Genomic DNA, 12,199 nt, shown 5'->3' on the forward strand with positions numbered 1-12,199 from the left:
CATAGCTGAGAAGTGTGGAAACGTATGAAAGGAGATAGCATGAAGCAATAGAACACCTGAAGAAGTTTGGGGTGGCAGACTCTATTGGCTGGAGGGGTGAAACGGCATGAGACCACAGGCAGGCTCACTGCCTAATTCCATGGCACTTAGGGCCAGACCTTGTCACTGAATGGCTCTGATAAGTGGCTTTCTGAAAGACATGGTTTGGCTGTTGGGAGTCTCTCAAAAATTTCATGCAGTTTTAGGAAGAACAATGGGTAGGAATCTGAAGACCTAGCTGTGAAGTCCTATGACTTTTGGGATATCTCTCAACCTCCATCTTGCCTTAGGGTTCTTCCCTATAAAATGTTGAGAGAGGTACTAAGGTGATTTTGCTCTCAGAGGGTTGATTCTAGAGTAAATTCTCATTCTCAGATAATTCATAAAATCCAAACTCCCTGGCAGTTTTCCTTCACTGGCAGTCAACATGTAACTCCAATGTTAGTTGAAAAACTTTGTTTTGAGTATGGCAGTTACTTCTTACAAATGTTGTGTTCCAAAGGTTCGTTTCTAGGCTGGTGGTTTGGCATGTCAGCGCTTTGCCCTTACCAGCAGTGTTGCGTGCGGTGTGTATACCCACAGGGCTCTTCTCCCCCAGGCTGTTTAAAGTGCCATGTCCCTGACTGGCCTTGAGAGAGAACCCTGGGAAGAAGGTCTGGGGAAGTGCTGAGATTGCGTGAGGCATGTGGCCTCCTGTTTGCCTCACGTCACTGCCCTGCTGTGGGAGACCTTTTCCAGATCACCAGAGCCACCACAAAGGGCTTGGAGGTGTGGAAATCCCTTCCCCCCTTGCCTGGTAGGCAGGGTACTAGGGGAGGGCAAGGCAAAATGTGTCCCTAGCAGTTCCGATTGGAATGCTGAATTTATTTCCCCATGGGACCATAAGTGGTTACGTGGGCTCCCTCCTGACATTCACTTCACCATACCACATTGGTATCTAAGGAACGGGAGACCACCATCCCAACTCTACTAGGGTGTGTGACACCTTGCAGTCGGAGGGTCTTTAACACAGAACTCAGATAATCAAGTCAGTGTTTGTCAAGCAGGGCATGAGCTCTAAGCAACTGCTGTAGTCCAAGCAACTGCTGTAGTCTGAGAGACCTTTACAATTTCTTTGAAGTTAATCAAGTCAATGAAAGTTGAATACTTACCCAAGTATGGTGAGTTATCAGTTACTATGCGGTTGTGATTTGTTTGTGTAATCATTAATCTCATTGCTAAAGTGGTTTTTAATGGATTCTCTGATTCAGTTATTTAATTTAGAACATTGTTAAGGAGTCATATCCTTCCCTAATCCACATTTTAAATTCTAAGGATTCTATAAAAACAAGGCCTATTAAAATATATTTTAATTTTCTATATTCAGCAACTATCAAAATTATCCACTACAACATAGATTATAAAGGTGCCTATACTAATTAAAATATACATGGTGTGTAAATACTATCCTGATAAACTTTCTGTTTTAAGTTTGATGTGCTTAACACATCTAGCGTGACCTGAAGTTTGCAGGGTAAAGGCTAGGTAAACAGAGAGTCACTTGCTGAAATATTGTATAATTTAATTAAGCTGACATGCCTTAACTAGCTTGTTCCTCAGAGAGATGTCTGTTCATTTGAACAGGATTAGTTTGTAGTCTCTTTCCCCATGCTAACCAAGTTTTCTGCATTTCAGACAGAGCTCTGTATTGTAATTATAGAAGTTTGTAGGGAGAGGTTTTAAAATTCTGTTTCCAGGTGTGCAGATTGCAACCTAGTGAACTTTAGTAAAGGTTCCAGATAACATGTAGAGATAGCGTATTGTGTTAGGGAAATGTCTCTGCTGATGGTCTAATTTTTAATTGACCTGACAGCAGAAGAACGCCTGTGTCTTCTAATCTTTGTTATTTTAGTTGCAGTTAATTAGCTCTAAAAATATCATATAACTCCAAGACAACTGCCATGGGAACTAGCCAGGGGACCTTGGGCCTATGGGCTTCAGTTTTTGTTACCTGTAGAATGTGGAGTTGGAGAATACGATATCTGAAATTTCTGCCAGCATGAAAATGTATGATTCTAACTTATCCATGCTCATTCCTTTATTCATGGTGTTTACAAAATGGTGTAATAATTTTTTCTCCTATGGTATTTTGACTTTTAGTAATGTGTTGCAAAGATCTTTGGGACCATCACTATATCAGTCTATAATCAATATGTATTGAACTCTGAAGAGATGGGATTTAGTACAGTTAAGAATCCATGTCCACCAACCCCTATTTTCAAGAAGGCCGCTTCAGACTGTGGCATGTTCATAGTCAGTAGAATTCATTGAGTACTTATTATTCTGCCTATTACTTTGTTGAATCGCAATAATCCTGAGATTTATAGCTCTCTTCTCCTTTTTGGTACATAATAATATAGTCCTGAAAAAATTCTTTCCAATGGTAATTTCTCTAATACTGTAATTAAGAAATTTATCAAATACATAGTATTATTTTTAAAGGGAATTTACCAGGATTTTTGGCATTTGGTGAAAAGAATAGGAATTGATGTTACTGTTTGATGAGAAAAAGGTATTGCTTTCTGATCAGGCTGTAAGAATAAGTTCATTACTATAACCTTTTTTCTTGTCTTTTTACTTGTAGTACTTCTTCTCTGTGCAAGTCACAAAGCAGGGAAAAGGCAAAAAATACAGGAGCTCCCTGCTTTTATTTTCAGCGCTTAGCTGAAAATTACATCCTTGCAGCGGAACACCCAGTTTCCAGGCTGTCTGTGCTGAGGAAAGGGTGCAGTGACCTGTCTCTTCCTTCAGGTGGCACTCTCTGCTGTGTTGTGTTCTGTGGGTGCTGAGCATTTAAAACAGAATGTTTACTGATGTTACATAATCCGGAAGAGCCGCACGCCCACTCTGTGCGTTAGGAAGCCACACTTCACACAGCTCTGGATGACTGGCTAGCAGTTGCTAGATTCCCAGTTGCTGCCTCTGTTTTTGCCACTGTCATAATGCTGGCTGTTGCAGCATTCAGAACACATTCAGGAACTAGCAAAATAGCATGAGTAAGCAGATTAGTGCATATTTATTAAAATATTTATTGAATGAGTAATAAGCATTGGTTGAATGAATGAATGAATTAATGAGTGAGTTAGTGAAAAGGGGAACTGTAGCACCACGAACTCTTTCCTTCTTATCGTGACCCCTGGGCTATTTGATAGTTCTCGAGAAGGAAACTTGGTGACCTGTTGCTGAGCTTGAGATTTTATTTTCAGTGGTAAATGTAATGTCATTGGTAGTGCTGACTAAAACACAGAAGTGACAAGGTATTTAAACATGCCTAAAAGTGAAGAATGTGTGTAGACTTGGTGTAAGCGTCAGGTGTAGTACTATACGTCAAGCAGACAAATGTGTGAAAATCCACAAGACTGAGGGTGATAGCTTAATTCTGTGATCTTTTGAATAATAGGTTATGGAAATTAATCACAGAACCAGCACAGAGCTAAGACATCAAAGTTAACTAACTGTCTGTGGGAAGTCTCACTCAATGAAACAGAGCCGTTATTGACTTAATTTTATTGATCATTTCATTTCAGAATGCAAAGGAAATGATCAGAGGTGTTGATACTCTGAACCTAATTTGACCCACAGTGAGGGCTTACTTAGACAGGTAAACACAACAGGAATTCTGAGTGGAAGGCCATGCTGCTCATTCAACAAATTCAGCAAATGATTGAAATGCCTTCTCTGTGTCACATGCTGCTCCAGATGCTGTGGGCTCATTGGTAAATGCAACAGACAAAATCCCTGTCTTCGAGAAGCTTTCATATTAAGAGCTGACAAAGATCTGTTGTCCAAGAAACTAGCCTCGTGATTACTTGACTGCAGTGACCTTAACTCTCACGTCACTTCAGACTCCTGCTGCAGGGTCACACGCTGAGTGTTTGCATGATCTAGAATTGTTTCAAAAATCTGAAAATTCCCATATCCTTTCTTCCTACATTGTCTTTTCTTCAGTCTCACAATGACTGGTTGTCTGTATTTCTCCTTCTGTATCAGTGTTTGCCTGGCCTCTTCCTCTTTCCCACCCAGTCTGTACCCCATTTTTGACCATGTGGCTTATTCTCTCACCTGTGCCCTTGTTCCCTCTGCTTCGGCTTCGGCTGCCTCCATCCACCATATCCGGATCAGGGATGCATTCTGCATTCTCAACTGTTAGATCCTGCTGGAGAATCTCAAGTAGCTGAAAACACTGATATCCCCAGAATTCCCGATTTTCAGCCTCTGCTCATTTCTCAGACCACCGTAAATTCTTTGTTCATCCTTGGTCAGTACTCTCTCCCTCCTTGGTCTCCTGCTTCTCATGTTGAGATTTGATACGGAACTTACCATAAGTCTCTCCAGGACTGGACTTGAGCTGCTCTTGAAGTTTGTGTTGCCTCTATTCCCTCGTGTTCTACCTTTTCCAGTCAGCTTTTACGCAAGGATGGCCACCTTCATGCAGCTTCTCTGGCCATCCAAATTGGGGTCAGTGGCCCTGATCAGGACACAGGGTGATCTTCTTGTGGGCAGAGACTGAGGTTACTTTCACGTTTTGTATATTTAGTGCCTGGCACAAGGTGGGTATTTAGTAAATGATAGCTAAGTGAAAAAATAATAAACAAGAAGAGAATTTGGAGCAAAGCCAGAATTTAGAGAATTGGAAATACAGAGTTCCTAAATCTCAAAGAAAGTATAGGCAAAATGCCGTGGGTAGGGTTTCCAGAAGGGAGAGTGTTTTTCATTGAACAAGTGGAACTAATACATGAAAGAAAGGCAGAAGGCTGTGAAACAAATGCATATATATAATTATATATTTTATAACACAGGGCCTGGCAGAAGTGAGGCCTGCTTGAGTGTGGTTGGTAGGATAATACGGGTGTAATCATTTATAGTTTTAATTTGAACATTTCACCTAAAACGTCACATGGTGTGTTTGAGTGTGAGAGTGTTATGTTACAGAATTACATGCTTATGGTTTTGTAATAAAAGATTTTGTAATAAAAAGCGTGGGCGTTATTTGTGCCAAACCCTGTATCTGTATAACATGTGAAAGGGGAACGCAACCCTAGGAGAATAATGAGCTGAGGTTTTAAAAAGGTTAAGGCCGACCTTTCACATTTTATATATAAAAGATGAAAACAATAAGCAAATTAATATTCTTATTAACAAACTGACCCTATAATCAGATAGAAAGAGTAAATAAACTTCTCATCTTTTTTTTTGTTACTGTCGTCTCTGACATGAAAGGTGATCCACACATAGGCCAATGAGGATAGAAGTAAGACCAATAATAGGAGAACTTGAAGCCTCAGGGAGGGGAAGAGATTGTACCAGAACCTCTGGCTGCTCCAAATGAGTTCACATCTCAGGTTCACAGCTGAGAAAATTTGTTCATGTCATTGCCAGACTAGTGATTTTTGAGTAATTATGGTGAATTTGAAAACTTCTAGAAGACTATCAAGGAATAAAGCTCCAAAATTATTTTAAAAAGAATGCAGATGCCATAGATTTTAGTGAGCTTTATCATGGTGTATGATCTTCTTAATGTATTGCTGAATTCGGGTTGCTAATATTTTGTTGAGGATTTTTGCATCTATGTCCATCAGGGATATTGGCCTGTACTTTTCGTTCTTTGTAGTGTCTTTGTCTGATTGTGGAATCAGGGTGTTGGTGGCCTCGTGAAATGAGCTTGGGAGCCTTCCCTCCTCTTGAATTCTTTTGGAATAGTTTGAGAAGGATGGCTTTTGGTTCGTCTTTGAATGTTTGGTAAAACCAATGTTTTGGTAAAACATTTTACCAAACATTCAAAGAAGCCATCTGGTCCAGGCCCAGTCTTCACTGTTAACAGGGTCTCTCTGTGTGCAGAGTAGGAGGATACTGCCAGTGTAGAGACCTAGATTCCCATAAGGTCTTCGACATCATCTGTCCTATAGTTTATTCTTGGGGACGTGATGGAGAAGTGGACTACAGTATGGGTAGTTAGTGAACAACAGCACCCAATCTTAGGAACTTATTGCAGAGTCGAAGGAAGCTTCCAGGGCTGCTGGTTCTGATCCTGTTCCGCCTGGCAGTTTTACATCGTCTCCCACTGCTCACTGTCCACTGATGACCTTGCAGCTTATTTCCCTGGGAAATAGAAGCTTCCCCATCTTGGTCCTCCCACTGCCAGCTCCACTAATCTCCCTGCATCTGTGCTCATGCGCTCTGTCATCCTGTTCCTCCCACTTGTACATTGGATCTTCTTTATTTTGCTTACTCGTTGTTCCTGAAATTATCTCCTCTCGTAGTAGTTTTTCATGTATTTTCCTTTCTTTGTTGGACGAAGATGCTGTACAATCATGCTATAATATTTCACCTTATAAACACACTATAATATCTTTCTTTAAAAAAAATAAAACCCTCTCCTATCCTGTGTCCCCTTTACCTGTGTCCCCTGTGTCCATTTCATTGCCACCCTCTAGGGCAGAACATCTTAAAAGCTGTCTGAACTCCTTGCCTCCACACCTTTGACAAGGTGTCAGTGACTTTCATGCTGTTAAATCTGGTGGTCAGTCCCCAGTCTTCATCCACTCAGCAATATTTGACCCAGTTGATCACTCTTTCCTGGTTCAGACTTTCTGGGCAGCACCACTCTCCCAATTTACCCCCTTCCTTGTTTGCTGCCACTTCTGAGTCCCCTGTGCTGGGTCCTTCTCCTCTTCTTGACTGAGGGATGCTAACCCCAGGTCCATTCTTTGCTCCGGGCTCTCTCACCCATCTAGTCCCATTAAAATACAGTGGCACACTGACCACTTCCAGATGGGTTCACCAGTTTCAGCCTCCCTGCCTGAACTCCGGTTGGTATACCCCCCTGCCCACTTGATACCCTTTCTGCGGTTTCTAACAGCACAGTGCTGCTCTTCACACAGGCTTAAAAAACCCTGTAGTCTTTTGTGGGGAGGGTTGGGGGAAGGGACTGAGGGCAGGCAAGAAGGAGACTTCAATAGAGAGACTCTGTTCCAGGGGACACTTCTGTTTCTGCTTTCCACACCTCACTTCCGTCCCTGAAAGCAGGAGTGAGTAGGCCTTTCTTACTCAGTAGTAACTTTTAACTTTTCCTCTCGCACTCAGCATCTGATGCATCAAACATACACTAATCTCGGTGCCCTAGAATGCTCTTTGCCCAGATACCCTTGTGGCCCACTTCCTTACTTGCTCAGACATCATCTCTTCACATGTCCTTGTGCACCCCATCTAAAGCAGCACCCCTGACACCGTACCCTTATTCTGTTCACTCTTTCCCATGGCACTTAGTACTACCTGATGTTACTGTGTCTGTCTTTGTCCGGCTCTACCCAACTGAACTCCATGAGGACAGGAATTTTGTTTTTGCCCCATATCCAGTGCCAAAAATAGTAGCTGGCGTGTGGCAATGTTCAATAAACATTTGTTTAATTGAATGGCATATTGATGAGATCTCTGACGAATTCAGACCTTGTCTGTTTTTTTGTTTGTTTTGGCCATTCATGTTTTATACTTTATCAGTCATTGTATTAGAGAAGGTGAAGCCTGTTGTTTCTCTGAGGTTTTTTATGTGATTATAGGCATTTTGTTACTATGACTTTCATTTATGGTAAGTTTTAAGAATATACAAATTCTAGTAACGATAGCAAGTTTATTCATTATGGTGTTACAACAATTGTTGCATTGGAAGTTGAAAATTACAGTAATAATGATAAATTTAAAATTTGGCATTATAGCTATAAAGCACAAAAAGTAATAATACAGGGTCCCTGGCCTTAAGGAACTCATGGCCTAGGTGATCAGACAGTCATATAGATAAGTAACTACATGGTGTCTCTGTCGTTTGGAAACAGAGGCAAATGTGTGCAGTGCCCTTAAGGACACCTTCAGTCTGTTTTAAAAAACTGTATTTCCAGACTTTCAGGACACCCAGTATGTTCTAGGGGGATACAGATTAGAACAGAGCTGTGTGTGAAGAGTGGTACCGGAGTGAAGGAGGCACAGCTGATTGTGCTGACAGACAGAACTATGAGCCCGGACAGAGGGAAACTCCACGGATATCCAAACTGGGTTCTGCCACATACAGAGATCAAGAAACCATCCTCATCTGAGCACATTAGAGAAATTCCTCCCTTGGCCTAGAAATGGCCCTTGATGAGAGAGACACAGACGGACCCTGTTGTCTGTCAGTTTTCACTTCTAATGGCCACGCTGAGTTAGCTGGAGTCATCCCGGCATTGCAGGATGGAAGGCTCCACCTTGTCGTAGTCCAGCTGGAGGGGCTGGGCGTCAGAGCAGTTAGTACGGTACCATCTCTATGCTCATAGTTTGACTGATAACTTCCCTTTCCATAATTTTAGGGTTAAAAATGCATGGGTGATTTTGAGTAGCTCAGGAGGCAGCAGGGACAGGTGTGGAAGGTGTGTTGAGACTCCATCCAGAGCTGTTCTGTTTGGTTGAGCAGTTGATGCACTGGGCACTGGCGTCTGGCCGCGATAGCTGTGTGCCTAATGTGGACCTGCACCAGCCTGGGCAGAGGGAGTTTTTTCTGAACTCACACAAAGTCCTGTGTAATCTGACAGCAGCTCTGTCCCATTTCCTGCCTATGTTACCCTCACGTGCCTGGGTTAGTGTGGGTTATAGGAACTGTTTGCCCCACTGAAAGGAATTCAAGACAGTTCTCTAGATTTGAAAGATCATTCTGATTTTTTTACAAATTGTGGTTCAAAATAAACCTTTGTTTGTTTTATAACTGTAATAAGGAAATCTTTTTCATGCCTCTGTCTGATAAAAACTAGGGAGAAGAGGAAAACAAATAACTAAAGAGAAGCATCTTGTTGCTATCCCAGCTGTTGAAATGTATCAGTATTTTATAAACAACCTGCATTGTATAGTACACAAAAGATTAGTTCATTTAAAAAATTCAGTAAGGATATGATATTTGGTGGTGGTTTATTCATTGACTTTAGTATATTCTGAGTTCTTTTATGTCTCAAATACTTTTCACTCTTACATAAGAGTAACTTACTGGGCTGTCCATAGTACAGTTGATATTCCACTACCTCCTAGATTCCAGTGTTAAGAAAACTGATGCTAATCACATCCCCTTCCTTTGTGAGTTAACTGGTGATTTACCGGGAGGTTGTAAATGAGGCATTGGGAGAGGAGGGTTGAGGAGCTGTGATCAAGTTGCCTTGTTCAGGTGAAATACATTCCGAGACTCCCTCTCTCAAGACTCCCTTCTTGAAGTTCTAGATGTTTTTAGTGTGCTCTTGAGATTCCAAAAATTCACTGCTGTTTCATACATCAGATATGAAGACTGGCCATTGGTTTTTATGTTAGAACTTTGTTAATCATCTGTTTTACTATTGCCATTAATATGTCTTTTTTTTCTTGTAGGTGAAGCTTTATTCTAAGAATATTTGATTCACTCAGTTCATGAGCTCAAATTATACTCTAAATGTTACAGAAGTGTTGAAAGATTGGTAAGTATTTCATGTAATAAATATTACCAGTCAGAATACTTGGTTCAGCCTAAGGCTTTGATGAAACCACATAGTAATGTGACATTAATTTAACTGCAAACAAACAATAAAACCTCATAGTTTTAAATGTAAATTTTTGTTTTTCTAATCTTTTTTTTAATATTTATTTTTTAGCTCGGTCATGAGCACCGACAGTAACTCTCTGGCACGTGAATTTCTGACCGACGTCAACCGGCTGTGCAATGCCGTGGTCCAGAGGGCGGAGGCCAGGGAGGAGGAGGACGAGGAGGAGGAGGAGACACACATGGCTGCGCTTGGGCAGTACCTTGTCCACGGCCGCGGATTTCTTTTACTCACCAAGCTAGATTCGATCATTGATCAGGTAACGCTTTCCTATCAAATAATTTTTTTATCAGTATATTATCGTCAATTTTAGGTACATAATTTCTGAGAGCCTCTGAGATAAAATCGAATCACTTACATCACTCCAACAAAGAAAAGTAGCCCCATTTAAGAACATATGTTTATGTGGATACTTTTTAAAATGTCTGAAATATCTTGAAATTATAAATGGCCTTTCTTCTAAAATGGTTTCCTATTTACTGTTTTTATCCTAATATAAGTGCAAGGTAACTGTGATTATTAATAAAGATAGAAGATCACAATTCAGAAACATGAATTTGCACTTTCAATAAACATCAGATATGTTTTTGAAAAGTTTAGTGTAAATTATATTTAGGGAGCTAGCTAAATGGGTGAAAGTGGAGAAGAACCTTTTGTGTGAACTAGTAATTACTGAGTCCTCTAACTTGTATGCATCTTCTTTAGTGCGTTCTTGTGTTTGCTTAAAGTATTGTATGACCATGTGGCGTTGTGCTAATTTCTAATTATAGAACTAACAAAGTTTGAAAGCGAGTTGGAACTATAGAGATGTGTTCACCCACCCTCCTTTTGCAGATGAAAAACTGAGATGCAGAAACATAAAGTAACTCAGGCAAGGTTCACTTGAAGCCCAAATGTGATCTATATCTTTATTTCATTACAGTAGAAAACAAATATTTAATTTAGGAAAGAAAAACTCCCATCTGTTTTTGGGAACTAATTAATGTAGTTAGATAACATTTCAATTAACTCGAATTGAAAGATGATAAAGTCTCTGTAGCACCTGTGTGACAGACATTTTTAAACGCTTTAAATGTTACTGGCCTTAGGTATACACTTAGCCATTATTAAATTTCTTTGATATGAAGCATATTTCTAGTAAAAACATATGTTGGATAAATATAGAGACTAAAGTGAAATGTCTTTGTTTACACTGTAAACTAAGGAACCAAACAAATATGAGGATGTATTTGTTCACCCTGGTGACTGTCTACCATGGAATATTCCATAATATTTATAGGTTTATGTAATTTTGTTTTTCATGAATGTGACTTATTGGAGGTATGACTAAATGTAATTTAAGTTTTATATATTTGTGTGACTTTTATAAATAAATTAAAAACCAGAAAAAATTATTTGTTAGACTACATTTAGTGATTTTCTATTTTGAAATTTTGATTTCATATTCAAGTCATATTCCGTTCATCTTATCCCACATTAGAACAATTTAGTGCTTTCTCTTTTTAAAAGATACTACATAAATAACATGATAAATATCAAATACCCCAGAACAAATGTTGAGAGAAACTGAAAAGGAACCAAATAAATTCAGAACTACATAATTGTAAAGATATCTGTTTTCTCCAATAAAATCTCAATGGCTTTTTCTTAATGACAGCATTATTAAGGTATATTCACATATAATAGAACTCACCTCTTTCATATGCACAAAATTCAGTTTTTTAGTGCAGTCACAGTCGGTTCTGTAACATTTGCATCACCTCAAATAGAAACTGTGTGCATTTTGGCTCGCTCTCCCCTATTCCTCCCATGCCCCCAGCCCTAAGCAAACACTAATCTACTTTTTATCTCTGTAGATTTTCTGCTTTGTCTTTTAAGTCATGGAATAACTTTTCATATATTATTAACTGCAATCATTCAAGTCGTCATTGAATAATATGTTTCTCTATGGTGATATTTTTTAATCCCTTCTCTTCCTTTGTCACTTATTTTTGGGGATATCTCTAGTAGTGATAGTAGGAACAGTAGAAGTAGAGTGAAATTAATAGCCTTTTAAAAATAGGGCTTATCAATATTTAATTATTTAAACCAGGGAATGGAGAACGATCATTTGGATCTTTAAGGGGAATTTAGTTGCACAAGAGTTCACCGTTTAAGGCAGAATCAGAACGCTGGATTCCAAGCTGCCCGTTTCAGGAGGACCTTGAGCACTTATCTGCTTCTCACAAGGAGGATCACTTGTGGGAGGAACACTTGGGTTCTCTGGGAGAGCAACAATTTCAGCCCTCACCAGTCTACTGCAGTCCTTTTGCTTTATTAATTGATGTTTAATATAAAGAATTAAACAGACTTGATTGACATCTAATTTGTAACAAATGCATTCACCTGTGGAGCCACCACCCACATCACTGTCCAGAACATTTCCACCCTCTTGGAAAGTTTGCCAGGTGCCCCTGCGAGAAACCACTGTTCTGATTTCTAGCATCTGAGTGTACCTTTGTTTGTGCTGGAACTTCACGTAAAGGGAATCATGCCCT

The 12,199-nt window shown here is 39.9% G+C and overlaps 1 protein-coding gene across 6 annotated transcripts in view; it reads left to right on the top strand.

The window, feature by feature from the left end:
* LYST (lysosomal trafficking regulator) overlaps nt 1–12,199 on the top strand; it is a 163,201-nt gene that overhangs the window by 22,738 nt on the left and 128,264 nt on the right. For all 6 annotated transcript variants that reach the window (XR_006783186.1, XM_045817016.1, XM_045817008.1 and 3 more), the window contains exons 2-3: nt 9,454–9,539; nt 9,714–9,921. Coding sequence is in view for 5 of the 6 variants with exons in the window: in XM_045817016.1 (XP_045672972.1) it covers nt 9,493–9,539; nt 9,714–9,921 (255 nt within the window). In the remaining variant the exon portion in view is untranslated. The remainder of the gene's footprint in view (nt 1–9,453; nt 9,540–9,713; nt 9,922–12,199) is intronic.

The sequence above is a fragment of the Phyllostomus hastatus genome, unplaced genomic scaffold (genome assembly GCF_019186645.2).
Source record: "Phyllostomus hastatus isolate PE091 unplaced genomic scaffold, TTU_PhHast_1.1 phas_contig_148, whole genome shotgun sequence".
In the NCBI taxonomy this organism is placed as follows: domain Eukaryota; kingdom Metazoa; phylum Chordata; class Mammalia; order Chiroptera; family Phyllostomidae; genus Phyllostomus; species Phyllostomus hastatus.